The sequence below is a fragment of the Anastrepha obliqua genome, chromosome 5, assembly GCF_027943255.1.
Source record: "Anastrepha obliqua isolate idAnaObli1 chromosome 5, idAnaObli1_1.0, whole genome shotgun sequence".
Lineage (NCBI taxonomy): Eukaryota > Metazoa > Arthropoda > Insecta > Diptera > Tephritidae > Anastrepha > Anastrepha obliqua.
In genome coordinates this window covers 100514805-100541098 of record NC_072896.1, presented here as the reverse complement: position 1 = coordinate 100541098, position 26294 = coordinate 100514805, and the positions used below count along the sequence as shown (strand labels likewise).

Below are 26294 nucleotides of genomic sequence, written 5' to 3'. Positions count from 1 at the left end.
GTCCTACCTGCTGCGTTTTAGGAGAATGGTCGCTGTTTTCCTGTTTGGTTCTTTCACAAAGCAATTGGCTACTATGCACAAGTTCAACTCAGACCACCGACCTCTGTGGGTAGACCTCATGAAGTCCTCAATTCATAGTTGAATCGATGCGGAATTGACACTTAGAAAGGGTTCAGGGCCTAATGGCATACTTGCAGAGCTTTCATTTGACAATTTATCAGCTAACTCGTTCCCTGCAATACCACAATGGCACCCAGGCGCCAGGCACCCAAATAAGACTAGCTTTGTTGTTGTGTTTTGCAACACTGTTCAGTTTTGTCTTACATTCATCGACTAACTTCGAAGAGCAGCGTGGGTTAGCAAGGACTTTCAGTGCAGCTTGACTGTCACTACAAATGCTAATACTGTTGCTCCGCCACTTTTTCTCAATTAGCCAGTATGCCACATTCAAGATGGCATAGAATACCAAGGCCATCTGTCCTGTGGCATAGGAGAACTTAGTGTCTTCGTCTAAGCACCATCCAGAACCGCTTCCATCACTGGTTTTGGATCCGTCGGTGTAGAAAGGGTGCTGATATCCCATTAATAGGTTCTCTGGACTCAACCATTGATCTCTATCTGGGATCCAAACATCATACTTCCTACCGAAGCTAACGACAGACACCCGATTGTCCACCAGCATCCGACAACTGGTGCTACATATATCTGACAGTGGCCAGTGCTTACTTCATTTCCCCAGAATCCGTTTAACTTCAGCCTGTACGCCACCTTCATTGCTTCCTTTCGAATTTGAAGATCTTGAGGTTGCAAGTTCAGAATGGTATTAAGGGCATCACCAGATGTCGTACTCCTGGCACCTGCGATACCCAAGCACACACTTCTCTTTAGCTTGTTTAGGGGTTTTACTCTGGAATTAACCATTGTGGCTTTCCACCATACTACAGAAGCGTATGTAATAATGGGTCTAATCAGGGTGTTGTACAGCCAGAATACTTTTAGTGTTCGAGATACCTTCTGCTCGACGTGCTTCTTCCGGGTAAGCTTACTATCTAGGAGTATTCCTAAATAATTAACCTCAGAAGACAGTTGCAGTGTTATCCCTTTCAATGTAGGTAGTAACAGGCCTTCCATATTGCGTTTCCTAGTGAGCAGCACTAAGGTCCTTTTTGTAGGATTCACCGAAAGACCATGCAATTCGCACCAATACTCAATCTTATTTAGAGCTACCTGCATTTTATTGCATATAACTTCAAGTGATCGTCCTGAGATTAATACGCACACATCGTCTGCGTAGGCTTGGATGTGTCCAATTTCCTGCAGATCATAAAGAAGAGAGTCCACCACGAAGCACCAGAATAAAGAGTACACCGCCTTGTGGGGAACCCTTCTTAACCTCTGACTCCTTCACCGCTTTGTCTATCCATGGTAAGCAGTCTTTTGGATAGCATAGAGTGGATCCATCTGACAATGATTTCTTCCACTCCATGACTTCTGGTAGAAGAGCACATAGAGTCAAAGGTAGCATTGTCGAAGGCTCCCTCAATGTCCACAAACACACCAAGAGTGTACTCTCTTGTTTCCAGCTCTTTTTCGATTATGCTAACGCACTCGTGCCTGAGAACTTATAGCGGTGTTTTGCGTTACATTCATTTTATGTAAAGCTTACATTGTTATTATGATTTTTCGGCCAGTGTAAGGAAAGATGAGAGTGTTAAGCATTTGATTGACTCTGCCAAAACTTGGTGTATTCGTTTAATAAAAATAAGGTTTCCAGCGTTCGCTCTAGCCGAGAAGAGTAGGTCAGCTCGCGCGGTGTACGAATAATCTGGTGCTTTGGTGCCGAGTCAAGAAAGGCAGTAGTTTATTGAGCATCGATATCTAAAACTGTTTAAGTACAAAAAACCATGAACAGCTTAACAAAAAGTTAGAGATATAACATCACTGAGATAGGATAGTGTCGTTTTTTTGGCTCTCTGGATGCATTCAAGTGGATACAGAACGTGATTCGAAACCATTTTTTTTTTCTACAGCAAACACATTCATTTTTATTTAATACTTTTAATTTAGTAGACATGATTGTTCTACAATTTTCTTATAGCATAAATATGTAGTTATCTATATGTATCAATTGAGCGCGACATTTAAACATATCTTGCGTTGTACTTATTGCATCGGGTCACACTAAACGGCGATTTGAAGATGACCATCTATACTATAAGTGTCTCTTTGACAGTGTTCTGATCGTACGTTTCAGTCTTAAGTTATAGCGCGTCAAAGATGGAGTCCACCAAGCAAGAAATTCGTCATATTTTACGTTTTTACTACCTTAGAGGTAAAAATGCAACGAAGGCGGCGGCAATGATTTTTGAAGTTTGTGGGCCTGATACTGTAACGATTCGCACAGCACAGCGTTGGTTCGATCGATTTCGTTCTGGTGTAGTAGATGTCGAAGATGCACCCCCTACTCGTAGGCCAATCGTCGTAGAGACTGATAAAATCGTTGAAATTATCCAAAGAGACCGGCATGTGATAATTCGCTAGATTAGTCAGGAACTTGGTGTAGACCACAAAACTGTTTGGAACCATTTGCAGAAGATTGGATTCCAAAAAAAGCTGGATGTTTGGGTGCCACACGTGTTGACGCAAAAAAATCTCTTGGACCGAATCAACGCTTGCGATTCTCTGCTAAAACGTAACGAACTTCACCCATTTTTGAAGCGGATGGTGGCTGGCGATGAAAAGTGGATCACGTACGACAACGCCAAGCGAAAAAGATCGTGGTCGAGAAGCGGGGAGCCGGCCCAAACCATCGCCCAGCCCGGATTGACCGCCAGGAAGGTTTTGCTGTGTGTTTGGTGGGATTGGAAGGGAATTTTCCACTATGAGCTGCTCAACTATGGCCAGACCCTTAATTCGGTCCTCTACTGTAGCAACTTGACCGTTTGAAGCAGGCGATTGACCAGAAGCGGCCAGAATTGGTCAATAGGAATGGTGTTGTGTTCCACCAGGAAAACGCTCGTCCTCACACATCTTTGATGACCCGCCAGAAGCTACGGGAGCTCGGATGGGATGTCGTATCGCACCCACCATATAGTCCGGACCTGGCACCAAATCACTATCATCTCTTCCGGTCCATGCAAAACGCCCTTGGTGATACCAAGTTGGCCTCAAAAGAGGCTTTCTGAGTTTTTTGCAAATACGGAGGGGCGTTGTATAAAGGGGGGATAATGAAGTTGCCTTCTAAATGCCAACAAGATTGCGAACAAAACGGGACATATTTGACTTGAATCGTATAATTTCAAGTACGTCAAATAAAGCGTCAAATTTCGATCACAAATACGACATTTCTTTTTCCTCGACCCAATATATTATACAATATATGAAATGTGTTGTCTTTAAGTGTAAAATATCGAAGTAATCTGTGAGCCATCTATAATTTTTTCGAAATAAAACCAATTAAAGTTCCATCAATTAAAAGGTTTCATAACGATTATCCCCCGAAGTAATTAACTGTGATAAGCCCAGTGCTATTTTAAGCAAATTTTTAATTAAAAACTGTATTCGAAAGAACTAAACATAAAAATATTAATAATCTTTCTTCGCTCAAAGGAAACAGCATTCCCTTTAATAATGCCTTTTTCATATGTATATATGTATGTGTATGAGTAGATACATATGTACATATGTACGTATGTACACGATACGAGAAATGAGCACATTACCCATCTGCATGTACCAATGCTTTTGGTCGAATATGCAGCCATGAATTATTTGCATTTTCGCACCCTCTTCATTTTTTATGAGTCATTTGGTCGCACTTAATTTTAAATATTTATGGCAGCGCAAACATGTGCGTTTATCAATATCAGCAACGGGCTGGGCAAAAATATTTTCAGACCAAAAAGGCAATGCCAAAGAAAAAACACAAAAAACAAAAACAAATTAAGTACGGAAGAGCATTGCCACACATGTTGCAGCGCTTAAAAGCAATTAAAAAGAAAAGTTTTCCTTGAAAACAACTTGGGCGGAGTTTGGGTAATTTTGAGGAAGTAAGCGAGCATACCAAACATAGTACTTATGTATGTATGTATGTATGTATGTATCTACATATGGGCTGACACATAAACACATATATATCAGGGTGGGTCACTTTGTGTGGAACGAATTTTTCCGACGCCGTTCCGAGCAGATTCAGATTCAACATAGAATTCTGAGAAAAAAGTGCATAGCATAGCTCTAAAGGTAATTTTGAGCCTCCCAAATTTCGAAAGAAGCTATTTTTAGTTAATAAGAAAATAGAGAGACAGTTGTGGTTTTGAAGATAGAAAGTAGTACAAATACGCCTCTTGTTGAAAGTAAAAAGAATTCAAAAACAAAATAATTTTAAATGCGTTGATAAATGTAAAGAAAAAATTAATGAAAACAATTTTCTAAGTAATTTTTTTAAATAAAGAGTTTTCTAATAGCTGATTAACGATTTTTTAAGGCCGGAATTGGATGGTATTGATCTGGACAACGTTTATTTTCAACACGACGGCGCTACGTGCCACACAAGCAACGAATCCATTGATCTTTTACGGGAGAGTTTCCGGACCGTGTTATCTCTCGAAGAGGTGATCACAATTGGCCACCGAGATCTTGTGATTTACCACCTTGTGACTTTTTTCTTTGGGGTCACGTGAAAGAGAAGGTCTACGCCAACAGTCCAAGGTCGCTTCAAGACCTCAAGGATGGAATTCGTGAGGCTATCGAGGACATAGGGCAGCCACTTTGCAATTTAGTTATGGAAAATTTCATGAAAAGTATATTGTCCTGTAAGCGCGGTCGTGGTGGTCATTTGCCTGATGTTACTTTCCACTATTAACGGCATACCTTCATCTTTGTAATGAAATAAACATCCGATCCTTTATATTAAAAAATAGCATTTTTCTTCGAATATCAAAATAACACCTCTTATTAAAAAACCCTATATATTAAAATTTAATTATTATTATTTTTTGTTTTGCACGCTTTAGCTTGATTCACCTATAAAACACCTGCGGTCTTACTACAATACTAAACTTACTTACTTAGGTGGCCATAACAACCCGTTACCATAACTGGTTGTGTTGTTCAACGTTATTCTGCAAAGCCGTATGAGCTTCGCTGGTATACCGAACTCAGACATCGTGGCGCACAGGCAATCCCTTATCGGGCTATCGAACGCAGCTTTATAGTCGGCAAAGAGATGATGGGTGTCGATTTGCTTTTCATGGGTCTTTTCCAGGATTTGGCGTAATGTGAAAATCTGGTCGATGGTGGACTTACCACTTCTGAAGCCGCACTGATAAGGCCCGATCAGTGTGTTGGCAAACGGCTTAAGTCTTCCACATAGGACGCTAGACAGGACCTTGTAAGCGATTAATAATTTACTTTGTAGCTCCATTTTGTGGTACTTTTAAAAATGGGGTTCTCTAGAAAATGTATTAAAAATAAATTCTGCGACTCTAAAATTCCCCAGCACAAGCTTGGATTTAAAACAAAACCATTCATAATACTTAGTTGAGTTTAATCTTGCCATTAACTTCATATTAACAAAAAATAGTTCCTATGTAGAGAGGTCAAAATATGCTTTAGAGCTTTCGAGACTTCAACTTTTTTCTGATAATTTGATGTAGAATTCGAGTCTGCTAGGAACAACATAAAAAAAAAGAAAAGAAATGTGTCCACCCCAATGTTCATTTATATACACATATACATATAGATACTTATATACTAAAATTAACAAAACAACGGTGCTTCAAAAATATGTGGCACTTGACTGTTGAACTGAATTTTTTTAACGCAACAGCCCACTTGTTGCCAATATTGCTCTATGATGCCTTTAATGATGATTTTAATGGCGCTCTTCATGACGCTTTTCATGATTGTTTTTACGAGTATAATCTTTTATTACAACAAATAAAAATACACATATTAAACGCTGACTCCAGCTCTCTAGCACTCACCGTGTTGTCCGATATTTGTGATGATCACCCAAAAATCGATTGTTTTCTCCGGTCCCAATTCTTCATAGTCCCACTTCTTTTTCACACGCACTGCGCCATTCGTTTCGACCGTTACCCATGGATTGTCGTCACGTATTTTAAAGGTTTCCTTATCGGTCTCCTTCTCCAGCTGGAAGACGGATTTACCTTCGGTATCGCCATCTGCTTCAGTGAACTCGATACGTTTGGTCGGGCGTACCGCGCGCGTTACCCGACGCTTCTCGCGATGATGCGAATGCTCATTGACCGCATCGTGCTCCAAGTGTTGCATAATAAAAGAGACCGGTTCGGGTGATAAAAACTCAAGCAACACTTTGGCCGGTTGTTTGCTTATCAAACTGGGATAGCGTAAATCGTGCGCTTCCACTTCGATCAGCAATTCGGAAGTTTGTGGTTGGTCAGCTAACATAATTTCACCAGTTTGTGGCACAATGATGACAATGTTGCTTGGCGCATTTAGACGATAGGCAATCTTGTCGCCATCAGCATCGGTGGCTTCAACTTTACCCAAAATGCTGAAGCGTTTCCAGGTCGTGGACGAGTTACCTTCCAAGCCAGTGGACTTCTGGCCGGCAATAGCGAATTTGTAATCATTCGACTTGAATATAGGGCGATTATCATTTTCATCCAGCACAGTTACTTGTATCTTCGAGACGGTCTTATCGAGCCCATCAATGTCTGCGGCTTGTATAGAGAGATCATAGTGCGCCTTTGTTTCACGATCCAGTGGCCGATTGGTGACCAACCACACACCAGTCTCGCCATCATTATCTACCAAAATCGTGTCCACGCTTATTTCACTACCTTTATCCGATTTACGTATCTGCAAGGCAAACGCCTGATCGTCATTACCATCGATGATAGTGTAACGCACCTTTTTCGATGCACCAGCACTAGCGTCTGGCGCCACAGCGCCGCTCAAGGCTTGCATCAGTGGTATACCGCGTACACGTGTGCCTGCGGGCCGATTCTCACGCACCTCACCGCTTGCATCCAGCATAGTGCCCGGGAAGCGCAGCATATCGCTGCGATGCATCACAAAAAGCTGCAAATTGTGCGTGTTGGTGGCGTTGGGCGTCTCCTCGACCACAACCAGATTCACCGGACGATTGACTAGTGGTGAGATGTCGGAAGTGGTCATAACGACGCCATCGTCGAGCACTGTAAAATATTTCGAGTAATCACCGGCGAGCATATGATATGCACCCACAGGCGCTGATGCTGAGGAAGAAGTTGTTGCCTTCAACGACGAGGTCGATTTGTTCAGGGGCACTGTTTTGAATTTCTTAATGCTAAAACCCGGATAAGTATCATGTGGCAACACAAGCGAGTATTCACTGCTGGCCGAGCCACCACTACCAGCCAACATACGCGCAGCATTAGCCGCCGAAATGCCAACCGTTGCAGGCATACGACCGTCGTCGTTGGACACAGTTGGGGTGGCCATATGCGCTTGCGTAACGCGGATATACGTGAGCAACATGCAGATGGCGATGGCAAGTACATAATCGCGTGATAACGAACGCGACGTAGGGAAGAAATGCGACGCGATATTATACGAACGAATGGACGAAAGACGCGTGTTTATTCGAGAAACCGTAACGGAATTGCGCGTTTCACTGCAGTAAAGCGGATGCCCCCGCTGTGGCACGGGTAAGCAACGCGCCGCCATTTTGGCACGCGTACGCAACTTTTTTGCACTGCTTCGAAGTTTTCGTCGAAGTTTTCTGCACGAAATTTTGCACTGTTGACTGCACTCTTTGCAGGCTTAAATTTCGCGTAGACAAAGCACTTTCTTAATTTATTTGTTTTGCATCAACACATTTTTGTCACAACTGAAAAGAGAAAGAGCGAAAAAGAGGGATAGGTTAGATGTGAATAATAATATTTCCAGTTTTTATCTTTTACAAGGTGCTATGTATACTATGATCCTGGAAAGTAAGTATGTACGCAATAAAAGTTTAATTAAAGTTTGCTCGAATTCGAGATTACTTTTGAAAAATCAAAAATTAAACAATCTGTGTTTTTCTCTGCACGCCGAAAGTAAGGGCGCAAAGGTGAATTTGTTTTATTTATGGAAAAGTAAACCTGCGCGAATAAATTTTGAATGGTTTCACGAATATCTACAGCCCAACCGAAGCAATATATTTTACACACACACATAAGCAGTTCAATTGTATACAGGATACGTACGGTAGTTGAGAACATTGATGGCGCTATAACTTCCCGAAACCAATATTCTTCTTTTTGCTCATTTTCAGATAAGACATGAAGGATTACATCTTAACTCAAAAAATAAAGAGGAATGCAGTTATCGTCGCTACTTGTGCAAATCACAACGATTTAGAAGTCTCTAATAATTTTAAGTGCGTCGATTCATTCGTTCATAAAGTTCGCCGTGAATTGGAAGCATCAGGCTTTACAAAACGCAAATGGCACGAGAAATCTTCTGACACTGTCCGATCTGCAGAATTTGTTCAAAAAGGCCAAGCGATCACTCACGAGAACCCTTCAAAATCAATGAGGGCACTTGCAATGTAGCTTAATGTTTCTGATGATCTTATAACATACATCGAGTTGTCCATGAAGATCTCCGGTATAAATCCGGCGTTATGCGCAGAAGACAGCTTGTGATCTACCAAACATGAGAACTGCGAGTAGTCTGATGAAAACGCCTCCTAAACAAATCTAAACACCCTGAAGCGCCTGAAATGTTATCGGTTTTTTTTTTTCAGACAAAAAAATTGTTTACCAAGACCAAAATACCAGCCACAGAAATGATGCTCCAACCCTACAAAGGTTCTTGTTGTCATTCAAACTTAGTTTTCAGCCACTGTTATGGTCTTGGGTGCTGTGCACAACAAACAACATGCCATTTTTTACTCAAAGAGAGAATTCTGCTGCATATATCGAGGTTGTAGAGAAAGTAGTGAAACCTGGATTGTTAGGGTACGCGCGGACAGTCCATAATATATTTCAGCAAGACTTTCCTTGGTTAGAGTTTGAACAATTATCTATTTGTTTCATTTTTAATTTTAATATATTAGTATTTTTTTTAATTAAATTTTTTTATCAAAATATAGTTCAATCTACTACAAAAACTTTGCAAGTGCAAGTTTAAAATTTCAGGAAAATTAAACAAAAATTTAGAACATTTATCACTTATTTAATCAGATCCCTCAGAAAAGTTTAATAGTTTAATAGCTCATTAAATTTTGGTATTAAGATGCAAGTTTAAAGTCGCTCAAAAATCGCTTTAGTTTTTCTTCTATTCGTGTTGGATTTTTCCTTCATATAAAAATAGTTTCGAGTACAAGTGTGTATAAAACAGCTTTGCGTCCCACCCTGTTATATGGGCCTCTAAAAAGGCTACAGGAAGAAAACTTCAAACGGCCGAAAAGAAAATACTAAGACGGTTAACAGCGGTCAAAACGCTGGACGAAGTACCAACCCCGCACATTCGTGAAAGCCTTGAAATTGCGCTGGCTGAACAAAAAACACAAAAGCCATCTTTGCTCATATAGCTAATATCATGTCCAGAGGAAGCCTGAATCCGATATGACAAAGAAAATTCTAGACAACGTTACTCCGCCGAGGAAACCAGAGTGGCCCCAACATACACGAACGAAGCAGATGGAAAGCCACGTGAAAGGGGAGAATTTAAATGTTGAGACGAGCCGAGATCGAAAAATTTAGCAATTATGAGCAGACCCCAAGTGAAACGCAACAAAAGCAAGGTGGTAGAAGAAGATTTTAATTAAGGAAAAATACTGATTTTTCAACACTTTTCAAATATGGGGATTTAGTCAGAACGTCTAAGATTTCTCCAATCAGCTCAAATTTTCATATCTTTTTAGTCTTATTTGGCTGTAGTTTTAAAAGAAAAGAAAGAATTGTTAAAAAAATAATAAATTATTATATATATATAAATGATTTTAAAGTAAGCCCAAAATATTTGGAATATAGCAAAAGAAGTGAAAAATTTGAATCTGGTAATCTTAGAAAAGAGCCATGAGAGAGAGAGAGGAAAATATACAGAAGTTGAGAGACATCAATTGAGTGATGAGACAACATATGCTGCCCTAGCAACTACTGTTTTCGAAGGTGAGGAGATATCAAAGAAAGAAAAGGTTGAAGGGAAAAATGTTATTTCTTTGAATAAAACCTTTAAGTTTCATTAAGTTGAAATACGGCCGACAAGTTTATCAGCCCACTTGGCTCTTCAGTAGAGCTCTTTATTACAAATAATAGGGTCTAAACCCAAACTCTCTCTAATATGAGTTCGGTGATTCAACAAACTTAACCCGGTGATACTGGAATCGGTGGGCTGTAAGGTGATAGCTTACGCCGATGATGTTGTTATTGCTGTCTCTGTTAAATTTGTATCTACATTAAGAGACCTAATACAAAATGCTCTAGATATACTTTCTAGGTGGGCAGAAAAGTGTGGTCTAGGAGTCAACCCAGACAAATCACAACTCATATTGTTCACTAGGAAACACAGAATCCCTCAACTAAGTCCAATTATGCTCAAGGAGGAAGCTGTTGTGATTTCAGAAGAAACCAAGTACTTGGGACTAAACATGCATAGGAAACTGACTTGGAAGTCAAACATCTTAGAAAGATTCAGGAAAACGAACCTAGCTTTTTATGCCTGTAAAAGAGCTTTAGGTAAGACTTGGGGAATTAAACCTAAGGTTGCTCATTGGCTTTACACTGCTGTCGTCAGACTCATTCTTCTATATGGAAATGTTGTCTGGTGGTGTGCTATGCAGAAAAAAACGTATTCTAATTTATTGAATATGGTTATGGAGGATGGTTCCATGTGTAGAAGTCCACGCAAGTGGGGAAAGTTACTGATCGCCATTCACTTGGGAGTGGCCAGGACGATTCTTCTACATATGGTTCAAGCAGCTCACAACGTCCGGGATTAGCCCACGTATCCTCTGGTTAGCTTCCGAACAGCCGTTCGGGAGTGAGCTAAAGTGAGAAGGCGAAGCATCCCAGCATAGCTGGTTGTGCGCTGGGTTTGGGACCCGCCACTTAAAAAGCCCCCCCAATGAAAACAGCAACAAAGCCTCGGATGAGAACTTCCAACACTGATGACGACCCCTGCAAACGAAATAAGGAATACGATTTGAGGGCATGCACCTGGAATGTCCAGTCCCTTAATGGGGAAGGTGCCTCTGCCCGGCTGGTTGATGTCCTCGTGAGAGTAAAGGCTGACATCACTGCCATCCAAGAGATGCGATGGACGGGGCAAGGTAAGAAAAACATAGGACCTTGCGACGTCTACTACAGCTGCCATGTAAAGGAGCGCAAATTCGGTGTCGGATTTGTTGTGGGAGAGAGACTTCGTCGCCAAGTACTGTCGTTCACTTCGGTGGACGAGCGTCTCGCAACAATCCGCATCAAATCGCGATTTTTTAACATCTCGCTAATTTGCGCCCACGCCCCGACGGAAGAGAAGGACGATGCGACCAAGGATTCTTTCTATGAGCGCTTGGAACGTTCCTATGAGCGCTGCCCCCGCCACGACATAAAAATCATGCTTGGCGACTTCAACGCCAGGGTGGGCAAGGAGGGAATTTTTGGTCCCACAGTCGGAAAATTCAGCCTGCACAACGAAACATCCGGTAACGGACAGAGGCTGATCGACTTCGCCGGGGCCCGAAACATGGTAGTCTGTAGCACCAGATTCCAGCATAAGAAGATTCACCAAGCTACCTGGCTGTCTCCAGATCGAAAAACGCGAAACCAGATCGATCATGTTGTGATAGATGGAAGACACGCTTCTAGTGTATTAGATGTACGTACGATCCGAGGACCCAACATCGACTCGGATCATTACCTTGTTGCAGCCAAACTGCGCACACGCCTCTGTGCAGCAAAAAATGTACATCTACCTACGCAAAGAATGTTCGACATCGAAAAGCTGCAATCACAACAGACAGCCAGAAGATTCGCCACTCGACTCTCACTCCTGCTCTCGGAGAGCACTGCCCAACACACTGGCATGCGCGAGCAATGGAGCAACATTTCTCGTTCCCTACGTACCGCCGCCGAAGAAGAAATCGGATTCCGGCGAGCCCGAAAAAACAATTGGTACGACGAGGAATGTCATGCTGCCGTCGAAAGAAAAGATGCCGCCTATAGAGCCACGCTGCGATCGGGCGCAACGCGAGCCATGTGGGATCGCTACAGAGAGCTAAAAAAGGAAGAGAGACGTATTATCCGACAGAAGAAACGAGAGGCCGAAATACGTGAGTGCGAGGAGTTTGAGATGCTGGCCAATAGGAACAACGCCCGAAAATTCTACCAGAAAGTTCGGCGGCTTACAGAAGGTTTTAAGACCGGGGCGTTGTCCTGTAAGAACAAAGACGGCGATCTGGTGACTGACGTACAGAGCAATCTTAAATTATGGAGGGAACACTTCTCGAACCTGTTAAACGGAGACAGCTGCGCATGTCATAGAGAATGTGAAGATCCCGATACCCCAATCGTTGACGACGGAATTGTCGTTCCGTTACCCGACCATGACGAGGTGAGAATAGCGATAACGCGGCTAAAGAACAACAAAGCCGCGGGCGCCGACGGACTGCCGGCTGAGCTATTCAAACATGGCGGCGAGGAGATGGTAAGGTGCATGCATCAGCTCCTATGCAGAATATGGTCGGATGAAAGCATGCCTGCCGATTGGAATTTAAGTGTGCTCTGCCCAATCCATAAGAAGGGCGATCCTGCAATTTGTGCCAATTACCGCGGGATTAGTCTTCTAAATATCGCCTATAAGGTTCTAGCGAGCGTATTGTGTGAAAGGCTGAAACCCACCGTCAACCAACTGATTGGACTTTATCAGTGTGGCTTCAGACTTGGAAAGTCTACCATCGACCAAATATTCGCAATACGCCAAATCTTGGAAAAGACCCACGAAAGGAGAATAGACACACACCATCTTTTCGTCGACTTCAAAGCTGCATTCGACAGTACGGAAAGGAGTTACCTGTATGCCGCTATGTCTGAATTTGGTATCCCCGCAAAACTAATACGGCTATGTAAGATGACGTTGCTCAACACCAGCAGCGCCGTCAGAATTGGGAAGGACCTCTCCGAGCCGTTTGATACCAAACGAGGTTTCAGACAGGGTGACTCGCTGTCGTGTGACTTCTTTAACCTGATGTTGGAGAGCATCGTACGAGCCGCAGAACTTAATCGCTCAGGCACAATTTTTTATAAGAGCGTACAATTGCTGGCGTATGCCGATGATATTGACATCATTGGCCTTAACAACCGCGCTGTTAGTTCTGCCTTCTCCAAACTGGATAAAGAGGCAAAGCGAATGGGTTTGGTGGTGAACGAGGACAAAACGAAGTACCTCCTGTCTTCAAACAAACAGTCGGCGCACTCGCGTATCGGCACCCACGTCACTGTTGACAGTTATAATTTTGAGGTTGTAAAAGACTTCGTGTATTTAGGAACCAGCATTAACACCGATAACAATGTCAGCCTTGAAATCCAACGTAGAATCTCTCTTGCCAACAAGTGCTACTTTGGACTAAGTAGGCAATTGAGCAGTAAAGTCCTCTCTCGACGAACAAAATTAACACTCTACAAGACTCTCATCATGCCCGTCCTAACGTATGGCGCAGAAGCTTGGATGATGACAACATCCGATGAAGCGACGCTTGGAGTGTTCGAGAGAAAGATTCTGCGTAAGATTTTTGGACCTTTGCACGTTGGCAACGGCGAATATCGCAGACGATGGAACGATGAGCTGTATGAGCTTTACGACGACATAGGCATAGCGCGGCGAATAAAGATCCAGCGGCTTCGTTGGCTGGGTCATGTCGTCCGAATGGATACAAACGCTCCGGCTTTGAAAGTATTCGATGCGGTACCAGCTGGTGGTAGCAGAGGAAGAGGAAGGCCTCCTCTGCGTTGGAAAGATCAGGTGGAGAAAGACTTGGCTTCACTTGGTGTGTCCAATTGGCGCCGGTTAGCACGAGAAAGAAACGACTAGCGCGCTTTGTTAATCTCGGCCAAAATCGCGTAAGCGGTTATCGCGCCAATTAAGAAGAAGAAGAATTTATTGAATAAGGTGCAGAGATCAGCGGAATTAGCAATATGTGGCGTCATGTAAGCCAAGCCATCCATGGCTTTGGATATCATATTGCATCTGCCACCCCTCGATCTCTTCTGCAAATACTCAGCGGTCTGCTCCGCTTTAAAGCTCAAAGCGAGCTCACAATGGAGGACTGTCACACATGGACATTCAACCATCTTAAACTCCTACACGGATATACCCAGTGACTGTGATTATCACCTTCCCATTCTTTGTTTCGAAAGGAATTTCCTAATGAAAATCCCTTCTAGACTGGAATGGCTTGAAGAAGATCCAACACCTAACACACCCGTTAAGATCTACACGGACGGATCCAAAATGGACACCGGTGTAGGATCAGGGTTATTTTGCGAAGAGCTTTCTATTACTGTAGCGGTTCACTGTAGCGTTTTTCAAGCGGAAATAAACGCTATTCATGAAGCCTTAAAATGGTTAAAGATAAACAGAATATCATCAACGGATATCTGCATTCTATCAGACAGCCAAGCTGTCCTACAAGCCCTGGATGCATTCCAAACAACATCAAGGAGTGTTTTACGTTGTCGCCAATCTCTAAATGAGATGGCCAAGCAATATCGTATAATCTTATGCTGGGTTCCAGGCCACAGGGATATACCAGGGAACTGTAGGGCAGACCAACTTGCAAGACAAGGTACCGATATGCCAGACATAAGTAATTTTATGGAGATACCTCTCGTAACTTGTAAGCTTCTCATTAAGGACGCATTAATCAAGTCTACAAATCAAAGATGGATTAGCGTTAACACCTCTGAAATTGCTAGGTAAACATGTCCAAGGCTAAATTTACGTCTGCCCAAGAGTATTATAAAACTGAGTAGACTTCAAATCAGGACCTTAGTAAGCCATTGTCTCATTGGAAATCATGCAAGGAGACTAGGCGTTTACACGTATGATTTCTGCCGTAGCTGCAGAAATGAGGAGGAATTAGAAACAATTCAACACCTTTTTTGCAATTGCCCAGCTCTAGCTAGAAGTAGGAATGGATTTTTAAAATTCTACTAATATAGATAATCTATACACTTTAGGAATCAACAACCTTTTACGCTTTGTCAAAAGCTCAAGATGGTTCAATATGGAGAGAGAAATGTAGCCCATCCTCCGCGGCTCACAACGGACCCATTTCGTGGTCCAAGTGGCATCGCTGTCTCTATGTGCGATGCGGTTGCCAAACCTAACCTAGCCTAACCCATTGACATAGCTTTAAACTTTGACGCTTTTTGCAGATGATAGGCAACTCAAGGTTATTCTACCGTAGTTCTGGCCGTTTCTGACTCTTTTGCTTCATAGCAGCTTTTGTTAAAGTTCATGTTCTTTATGGACTTTAATTCCTGATAAAAATATTGTGTGTAAGTAGCCCGATGGCTACGAATATTGCGCTCCTACTCAAGGAGAGAAGCTTCTGCGACTCCTGTTCCACTTTCACCACAAAAGTTTTGCCATTTGCTTAATCTCTTTCGCCTCTTTCAAACTCCTTTAAGCAAGAATTCTCTCATTTCTGAGGCTTTCTTCACAAAACTATTGTAGTATAATGATCGAGAAATGAACCGGCACATTGTAGTAATGTAAGATTCGCACACCTATTTATCCAATTATGTATTAAATTCCTTAAATATTCAATGGGCCCCCGTTTGAATATCACTTAAGCAAAAATGTTGAAGCATACTTCAAAAAAGGCGTGTATTAGATACTCAAAACACAATGCCGCCAACATTTCAATTCAATTAAAACTACTGGTAATGGCATTTATTATTTTCTCTACACTTTGAGCTCATTACAGCGCCGCTTTTCTTGTGATTCATAATTAACATTCCCAATATCTAATATCCATTAGCACTTGCTTTGATAGTTCATTTCACTACTCTTTAGGTCCTCCTCCGCGCACAATAGTGGCCACACTGAGCGACCTTACATTTTTCTCAACACAAAATCCCATCTTCCCATACCCATTGAAATCGCTCCCGTCGGAATCAAATAAAAATCGATAAATATCAATTGAAAAGCAGCCGACTACGTCAGCGTGTCACAACAATTACGGTAAAATTAAAATGTCATTAGCATGCAGACAATGAACGGCATTGAAAACAGTGCGCACAGAGGGGGGTACTTCAGCTTACTAAAAAAAAATATTATAATAACCTGTACAGTTTGTCAAAGAAGAATTTTTACGAGAGGAAAACCATTTTTTTACTTTTGATTTTGTAAATAAATTATTGGGTTTTTAAAACTATTATTTTTTTAATTCATTATAATTACGATGAGTATGAGTATGAAATATTTATTCACGAAATCAAGTTTAGTTTGATTTAACGATTTTAAAAACCAAAAATATATTATTAGTAAAAATAAAAAATATTATTATATTTAAAAAATTTTCAGAATCTTCAAAAAAAAAAAAATCATTAGAAAATATTTTACAAAAAAAAAACTATTTTATATTGTAAAAAGAAAAAAAGTAATATAAATATATCCCAAAATTATTTGTATTATCAGGTCAAAGGTGGTTTTAGAATTAATAAAAAAGATGGTTAAAGTATTTATCAATCAATAATATATTTTCCTTCATTATTTACAATGTCTTCCCAACGTTTAGGCAAATGTTTAATTCCCTGCTCAAAAAATTGTTTGTCCTTGGAGCCAAAATACGCTTTGATATGAAATTATGAAATTATTGGTTTTTTTCAGATTCTGTTGCAAGTTACTATTTATGATAATCTTTTCAAAAGATCAAGGGGTACCGATGGGCGTTCGGTTTTTTGTTTTTTTTTTTATTATTTCGATCAACGCTTGAACTTCGAAAAAAAGGCAAGTGTCCTGAAAGAAAAATTGCAAAATTGTACATAAACTTTGTGATACCAAAAGGATCAAAAGTCGCATGAATTTAAGTAAGGGGAAAAATGTATGCGATTTAAAAAAAGTTGTGCCCTCAAAAGGGACAGTATTGCGACTTTACTCGCACAACGCTTTCAGTTCGGCAACTTCTAACTTTGACTACTCATGTCCGAGTTCTGTGCTGTTGTCTCGAAAATTTGTCACAGCTACAGACCTACATACGAAAAACTATGTTTGGTTGGTTTAAGTGGAGATTCTTCCAGAATCCAACTAGCGCTTCCGCACCATTTTGTTGCCACATCCTCGTTACCAACTTGTTTACCAGTTATTTACAGCATGACTATATCCAGTCTGTGAGGTTTAAGAGTCTTATTAGGTTGTTGACATCTAAGCCATACATCTGTTCCAGACTCTCGAATGCCCATTTTGGCGGCTTGTTCTCTGACAAACCAGAAGCTAGTTATGACTGCCGTTAGTCTCTAGGCGCCCCGTCGTTTCAAGTTTATCAATGTTGACGATTGCTTTGTAGGTGGGCCACAACGTTCTGCTAATTTTGCATTTCGTCTGGTCTCTCCATCTACAAGCCGCAATTCGGAAGTATTTTAGGATAATTGCACTTTTACTGCACTTAATGGTGTGAAAACCGATTCTGCAAGAGCGTTATTCATGGCTTGCCAGTTCATCTGCTTTTTCCGTACCTTCAATGTTCCGGTATCCCGGGACGCAGATTATGGTAAGTTTATGGTTTTCGCGCAAGGTAGCAAGACTAGTCCTGCTTTGTTCCACTAGTTTAGAGGTTGTTGTCGCCGAATCCAGTGCCGGGATTGCAGCTTGGCTATCTGAAAGGATAGCGATATTTCCCTTAAAAGAGGGTTCTGCCATTAGTAGCCTACAAGCTTCCCCAATTGCCAGTACTTCCGCCTGAAAGACGCTGCAGGCATTGGGGAGACGCAAAGATTTTTCAATTTTCAGTCTGTGAGAATATAAACGAAAAACTATAGTACCACAATAGTTTTACCGGTTTTGCTATTTGCTTTTGTTTGTTTCATTTTCTTTAATTTCATATAAAGATTTAGTCTATTCTACAACAACTACTAAAGAAATTAAAGTTTATAACTTTGAAACTTTTCACAAGATTTATAAAAATTCACCTAAGTTTCATCAAAACTTCAAACTTTTTAATTAGAATTTCAAAGCGCAAATTTTTATACACCCACTTAATTCTATTATAATAAAGTGCAAGTCTGAAGAGGCTAAAAATCGTCAATGATTTTTGAATATTTTTTTTTCTTTTTCCTACTTCGACGGCTGCCAGAAAAAATTTTATACAAAGCGCGAATTTAATGTGCGGCTGCCATCAAATTTTGTAATGAAGGTCAACTCTTCAGCTACAGTGAATGACATATAGACCCAAAGCATCACACAAATTTTGGAAACAGCTGATTTTTGTTTACATTTGAGGTTTGCTACTCACCGAGCTCTCTGCATTTTGATATTAATAGGGTTGCCTACACGTTTCGTGTGCTTGGTATGCTTTCCTAGCCTTGGTTATTTTCAAATATAGGGAGTATTGTAAAAATTGTAAATTTTCTTTTGAAAATAGATGAAAACTTAGTTCTGTGCATAAACCTTTTCACACAAGACTTAACTAATGGTTAACCTTTTGTTCGCATAACAAGACCGTGGCTGCGCCTAAAGGTGCCTTTTAAAATTTATTTAAATTATGGCATATATTACCTACATTTTCGTTAAGATTAACATAACATTTTCTGTTAGACTAGCAAAAGTGAGTAAAAGCAATACTAAACAACAAGAGTAAACAAAAATATACTCATATAAAATTGAAATAATAATAAACACTTTTAATAATTTAACACGAAAAAAGAGAGTTCAATATGGCAGGCGATTGGAGGGGAAAATGAAAAAAGGAGCAACAGTCGAATCGGCGAAGATTACTCGTTTAGGGTTAAGGTTATAGACGTAAATAGACTAGTGTTAACGCCGGAAATATACGTAAATAGGCTTCTATCAACGCCTCGTTATCTACGCTCATTTCTTTTGAGAAAATCTTCAGCTATTTTATGGAAAAGAAATACATCTTCACTCTACCATTTAACCACTCGCATGGATATTGAACGAAATTTTTCCAGTTTCTCTCTCTACTGCCCCACCCAGTTTATGTGATCAATAGATAGAATAAAGCTTTGCTTGCACCACAAACTTTTTCCTTATTTGGCGTTTCATGCACGTAGATTCGAGCCTGCACACTTCCGAATGGTTGTCACGCACCAACCGATTCGGCTACGGTAGCCACAGGTGAATGTTAAACGCCCGAAAATTGCGAAGTTGACAAACCTCAAACACGTTCTCGGCCCTTTGAATGAAGAATATTTTCAGCCTTAGAATTTTTTAAACAGTTCTTATCACCACACCAAACTTTCTTAGCAGCCGTGTAGGCTTACACACCATCTGTAATTTTGAAAGCATGCTGGTGAAATAATATGCGATGAGCAAGAAGCTGCGCGGATATGCAATTACAATAGAAAAAGAAATGGAATTTGCAATACAAGTGGCAAAACTTGTGGTATATGAAAACCAGCCGAAACGTAAGAAACTTATAATTATCAGACCTGCAAAACTCTGTGCTTGTTTTTCTATTACTTCATTTATTTTTCAGTTTGGATTTACTTTAATTTAAAAATTGCTAATATTTTCATGTTTGTAGTTTTTTCTCAAATGTTTTTATCCACATAAGACTTCAGAAGCCGTAATTTATGCACAATAAAGCAAATGTGTAAAACATATTACATGTTTTTGATAGTCCATAAATTTCTGTTGAACACGAAAACAAGCATTAGAAATTATTGTTATTTTTAAGCCAATACAGAAATTTGTCGGCGAACAGTGGTCATTTGTTCAAGTTAATGGAGCTTGCGAGTTGTTGAAATTGCGCCGTTACAGCTATTGTGGTCAGTAGGAAAGCTGCTGCTAAAGAGGAAAAGTTGCGAGCAACTTCAAGTGCCCTGATGGGGAGCATAAAATTCAATAATTTCTGAAATTCCTATTTATCTGGTTGTGAATTGGGTGCTCTCTACTCTCACTTCGGCGAATTTTTCAAGAGCTCAATGACTGAAATTATGATGCTTTGGAATATCGGTCGGCATCAAATTTTGGACTAGCTATAATTTCTACGCTTTCAAGCCAAGATCTTTACGTAAAATCGCCCAAATAGTGCCATGCGATAAGCCAAGGTTTTGAGATTGGCACCGAATCCATCCTGAATCCGGGTCTCGACAAAACTTTCATTTACAGCCGCAATACTCTCTTCACTTCCGCCAGTACGTAGTTTAACCGGTCGAGTATCATAGAATAATGAAAAGTTATTCTCAATTTTGCCAATGGTTTGACGAATAGTGCGTTCGGTTGGACGGTTAGGGACACCATAATTTGGCCTGAGCGTGCTGAAGTTGAAATGAAGATTATCTCAAACGAAGCTTTTTCCGAAACTAAACTCAATCTACTGCACTTGCTCCATGTTTGCTTGGCATTTCTTACTGGCCATGGCTTGTTAGAAATAGTGCAGTATTTTTGTACATACAAATATTTGTAATAGGCTGCCTCATCAAACAAAATTGCAGTTTTGCCAACAAAATTCTTACATTTTTTATATACTAAGACTTCCTCAAAAATATCTCGGAAAAATTTTAGATTTTAAGTATTTTATAAATAAAAGTAATTATTGAAAGTATTTTCTTTATCTGATTTTAAAATATCTCGAGTTATGGTGTCTTTTATAATAATAAAATTTGTTAAAAAAAACTTTTTTTTTAAATAAAGTCTTCTCAAATAATAAAATAGTTGAAGTTTGAATAAAAGTGTTTAAATTTTGTATCAACGAAATCATAATGATGAGACTTTTCATGATATTTTTGTAAGATAGGTCTCAGAGAAACTTGGAAAATCGTGACCGATTTACACTTTTAAGATATCACTGGAAAAAGACATACGAGGTGTGTTCAAAAAGTATCGCGAATTTTTTTGTTTTTTCAAAAATTATTTATTTATTCATTAAGAGCTATTTTGTCCCCTTCAAAGTAGTCCCCATGAGATATTATGCACTTGTGCCAACGTTTTTTCCAATCTTCGAAGCACTTCACAAAATAATTTTTTTTTTATTTTGTTCAGCTCCTCCTTCGATGCCGTCTTTAACTTGTCAATCATAGCGTAGCGTCGACCTTTCATGGGCCTCTTCAGTTTCGGGAACAAGAAAAAGTCACATGGGGCCAGATCGGGGGAATACGGTGGCTGTGGCATCAAAATTGCGTTGGTTTTGGACAAAAAGTCGCGCACAAGCAACGATGTTTTGTTCTTCCACAAAACCGGTCGTTTCTGGCAGACTGCTTTGGTGCAAATTGCGCATAACTTGCAGCTAATATTCCTTATTGACCGTTTTACCATGTGGCAAAAACTCTTGATGCACAACGCCCCTGCAATCGAAGAAAACAGTAAGCAAAACTTTTACATTCGACCGAACTTGGCGCGCTTTTTTCGGTCTTGGTTCGTGCGGCAATTTCCATTGAGATGATTGAGCTTTGGTTTCCACGTCATACCCATAAACCCACGATTCGTCACCAGTTATTACCCTCTGGAGCAAATTTGAGTAGCCCAACATCTCATTAGCAATGTTCATGCGTTGTCGCTTTTGATCGAAATTGAACAGTTTTGGTAAGAATTTTGCGGCGACCCGTCTCATGCCTCATTGAAAAAAATCGAATTGCTCGAGCTAATCGATATGTCTAGGTCCTCAGCAACTTCTCTAACGGTGATTCGACGATTGGCCAATACCATTTTCTTCACTTCATCAATTTTTTTCGTCTGTTGCTGAAGTGCTCGGAGGTCTGGCACGCTTTCCGTCGTTCACATCTTCTCGGCCTTTTGAGAACTTTTTGTACCACCGATAAACGTTGATTTGGTCCAAAATAGCTTCTCCGTATGACACAGTCAACATTCGGAATGCATCCGCGCAATTTATTTAAAGTTTTAGACAAAATTTAATACAGCTTCTTTCATCCATCTTTTTGAATAGGTAAAAATCGAAGACGAGCCGAAACACGTGCAAGCAAAGCAACTGCCAACAATTAACTGAACATTCAAAATGGCCGAACTCGTCGGCATGAGTGAGGGACTTGAGTACCAACATATCGCCACAAAAAAATCGAAATTCAAACACACGAAACCTGCAAAAATTCAAAATTTGCGAGACTTTTTGAGCACACCTCGTACATACAAATATTTTCTCACCGTTTTTATTTCTCGAAAATTTAGTTCCTCATTTTGAAAATTATTATAAATTTTTTTGAATCAAATATTTCTAAATATTGAATTTATTTAAGGAAAGCCCGATTTTCGGAGTAACGTTCAAATCACACATATTTTTCGAGAATATGTTACTGGAATTTTTAATATATAACAAATTCTGTAATTCCGATCGAAAAATATTACACATCTGTTTTGCATGGAAACTGATACACCCTAATGCGCACATGTATTGTTTAAGTTTCCTATAAGTAACTGATTTATTGACAACACTGTAAATAACGTTAAATATTTCGATGTTTGCATTTTTCGGCTCTATGTAATAATTTGTTGCTATTATTATTCATACACTTATTTACATAGCGTATACCTAAGTTTTATTTGCTTTCGGTTTATTGTATTGCAGCAGGTGGTCCACATCTAACCGCTGCAACTGCAGCATTCGAGGCACATCCCACTTGTTAAATGACTTTTAAATGAGCTTGTAAACAATGGCTTTCCACTTTTTTGATAACTACCGACAAATGCCAGCTGCCTGCATAGACAATTACTGGACCTACAAACATGAAAAGGCGGCTGACGCGCGTATGCATTATAGGATATTTGAGCTGTGTATGTGTGTGTGCGTGTGTATTTGGATATTTGTACAAATCGATTATCATTTTCAGTTTAGTTTTTGTTTTGATTTGTTTTTGTATGCAAATTTATGTGTTGCGCCCATCTGAAATGATTTCAAGCCAAACAGAAATAAAATTTTAATTGCACCCACACATTAACAGATTGCTTTTTGTTCCATGTACGATAGGCATAGCTGCCATGTACTTTTTACAAAAAAATTTACTCTTCTTCTGTAAGCGGAAAATTATGATAATTAACAGCGTAATTTGTAAGCGCACTTTGAGTTTTTCCACATTCGAATGCTAATGACTTATATGGGTAATTTTTTTCGTGGTGCTAGAAAATGATAAATTTTTGGGTTGCACAGCAACAGCTAACATTTTTTTCAAACCATTTCGCTTAATGGGAAATAAATTAAATTTCTCTCCTCTAAATTATGCCATATAAATAATCGAAGTGCCAGCACTTTAGGTTGTGACTTTTATCCAGCATTTTTTACTACTCCAAATGTATGCAGCAGCGCTGGCAAACAAAAAACCAAAAATAGTTAAGCCTTTGATAGCGATGAACACCTGTTTCAGGTATTTATTATAGATTTTTTCTTCGTACAAAAACATATTTCAACCAGATTGTTGACTCCTCTAGTGGCTTTACTACTTAGTTTCATTTTTTGATTAATACCAACTGTTGTAGTTTTTAATGAAGTTTTACACTTACTACTTAAGAAAATAATAGCAAGATAAAAAATTAAAAATAAAACACAAAACGATTAATTCAAGGAAAAAATAACTAACTCGCTGAACTCAAACAATCTGTGAATAAACGATCCACTTCGGGCTAATTTAATGAATGTCATCGCATTTATGACTCTGGTCTCGCCATCATTGATTTATGTGCAACAAGATAAAAGGTACTAATTTATATTTGAACGACGAGACGGTCAGGCTGATGCTGGCGTTGATACGAAGGAAAAACATTAACACGTTCCTATAACAAACATACACAGTCGTAAAAATTTTGAAGTACCCTGTAAGAAAAATGTTAACTAGGGAAACGAGTTTGTCTTCACAGTGTGAGAGTGTTAAGTTGAAATTTACGAGGTGTGTTCAAAAAGTATCGCGAATTTTGAATATTCGCAGCTTCCGTATGTTTGAATTTCGATTTTTTTGTGGCGATATGTTGTACTCATGCCGACGACTTCGGCCATTTTGAATGTTCAGTTAATTGTTGACAGCTGATTTGCTTGCACGTGTTTCGGCTCGTCCTCGATTTTTACCTATTTAAAAAGATGGATCAAAGAACTTGTATCAAATTTTTTGTGAAAACCCGAAATTAAGTGCGCGAATGCATTCCAAATGTTGATTGTGTGATACGGAGAAGTTACTTTGAACCAAAGCAACGTTTATCGGTGGTACAAAATGTTCTCAGAAGGCCGAGAGCACGAGCAGGCCCGAGCACTTCAACAACAGACGAAAAAATTGATGAAGTGGTATTGGTATTGGCCAATCGTCGAATCACCGTTAGAGAAGTTGCTGAGGTCCTAGGCATATCGATTAGCTCGTGCCATTCGATTTTTTTCAATGATTTGCGCATGAGACGGGTCGTCGCAAAATTCGTACCTAAACTGCTCAATTTCGACCAAAAGCAACAACGCATGAACATTGCTAATGAGATGTTGGACGACTCAAATTTGCTTCAAAGGGTAATAACTGGTAACGAATCGTGTGTTTATGGTTATGACGTGGAAACCAAAGGTCAATCATCTCAATGGACCAAGACCGAAAAAAGTGCGCCAAGTTCGGTCGAATGTAAAAGGCTTGCTTCCCCTTTTCTTCCCCTTCAGGGGCGTTGTGCATCATGAGATCTGGCCCCAGGGTAAAGCGGTCAATAAGGAATATAACTTGCAAGTTATGCGCAATTTGCGCGAAGCAATCCGCCAGAAACGCCTTGATTTGTGGAAGAACAAAACATCGTTGCTTTTGCGCGACTTTTGGCCAAGAATAACACACTAACCACCGTATTCCCCCGATCTGGCCCCCTGTGACTTTTTCTTGTTCCCGAAACTGAAGAGACCCATGAAAGGACGACGCTACGCTACGATTGACAAGTTAAAGACGGTATCGCAGGAGGAGCTGAACAAGATAAAAAAAAATGATTTTTTAAAGTGCTACGATACCAGCAAGGTGATCTGCCCAACGCAGTACAATCACAAAGCACATGTTCTGAGCTTTCTATGTCCATTTCGCAAAAGCGGCAGACATTGGTCTCAGATAGACCAATATTATTTAGATGATACCTCAGGCTGCAGTGACCTGTAAGATATCCTGCTAAAAGACGCAGATCTACTCTGCTTAGTGAGAGTAGCTTGTCAGATATTCCTTTGTTGGGACTTAGGAATAGTTTGGCTCGACGCTGACCGGCACAGTTTAGCCAGTGTGCAGGAAATTTTCTTTTTTTTTTATGAGTCCACGAAAGGCTCAGGACCAGAAAGTTGCATATTTGCTCCTTGTTTTGCAAGGTCATCAGCCATTTCATTTCCCTCATGTCCTTCATGTCCCGGAAACCAGCCTAGTGTTACTATGTTAGAGGTGATAGTTGTTGATAGAAGAGCTTTTAGAACCGCTTGGCTATCTGAGAGTATGTAGACGTGAGTACCTCTCATTTTCCTGCTAAGGCATTCTCTCACACATATTTCAATGGCATGTATTTCTGCCTGGAATATTGTTGGGTAGAGTCCCATCGGAATGGATTTTTTGAATTTAGGCCCATTGATTCCTGCCCCTATATTACCATTTTCCAATTTGGACCCATCAGTAAACCATAGCTGAGAGCCAGTGATAGAATTAGTTCTCCAGGCACCAGTGCCATACATGCTGATATCCCTACAGGGTACATGCACGCGTATGTGGTGAATGTGTGCGCGCTGTTGTTCGACGATCAATAAAACACAATCAGCATGGCATATAGACAGTGTGTTTGTATGTGTGTATGTACGTGTAGAAACCGAGTAATTCGATTTAATAACCCCAGCTGAACGAGAGCTTTTTAAGGCTTGAAGGGAATTTCCCGAGAAATAAGCGAAAAGCAAATAAATATAATCAACATTTAATAAAAAAAACAATGGCTTTCGTATTTAAATTATTCATATGCGTACAAATTTATTTTTATATGCACATTTGTATATATTTTTCGAGTGTTATGAATAAAATTCCCATTTGGCTTGATGCTTGGGCTGATAGTAATGCAAATCTGCGGGAGAGCTAATTTGTAGCACCCTAACGGCTACTCTACCCATTTAGATTTTCGTAGATTAGACGATGCTTTTTCTCTTGGTAGCCTTATTTAATTAGCCGCACTTGTTT

The 26294-nt window shown here is 40.0% G+C and overlaps 1 protein-coding gene across 1 annotated transcript; it reads right to left on the bottom strand.

Moving 5' to 3' along the window:
• Nucleotides 1-5976: 5976 nt before the first annotated feature.
• On the bottom strand, nucleotides 5977-7698 carry LOC129248897 (neural-cadherin-like). The gene has a single exon (XM_054888508.1). It carries the CDS (start codon nucleotides 7696-7698, stop codon nucleotides 5977-5979), a length of 1722 nt encoding a protein of 573 aa, XP_054744483.1.
• Nucleotides 7699-26294: the final 18596 nt, after the last annotated feature.

What these genes read in the sequence shown, in the direction of transcription:
- LOC129248897 (XM_054888508.1), bottom strand. Translation starts at nt 7,698, where the DNA reads ATGGCGGCGCGTTGCTTACCCGTGCCACAGCGGGGGCATCCGCTTTAC.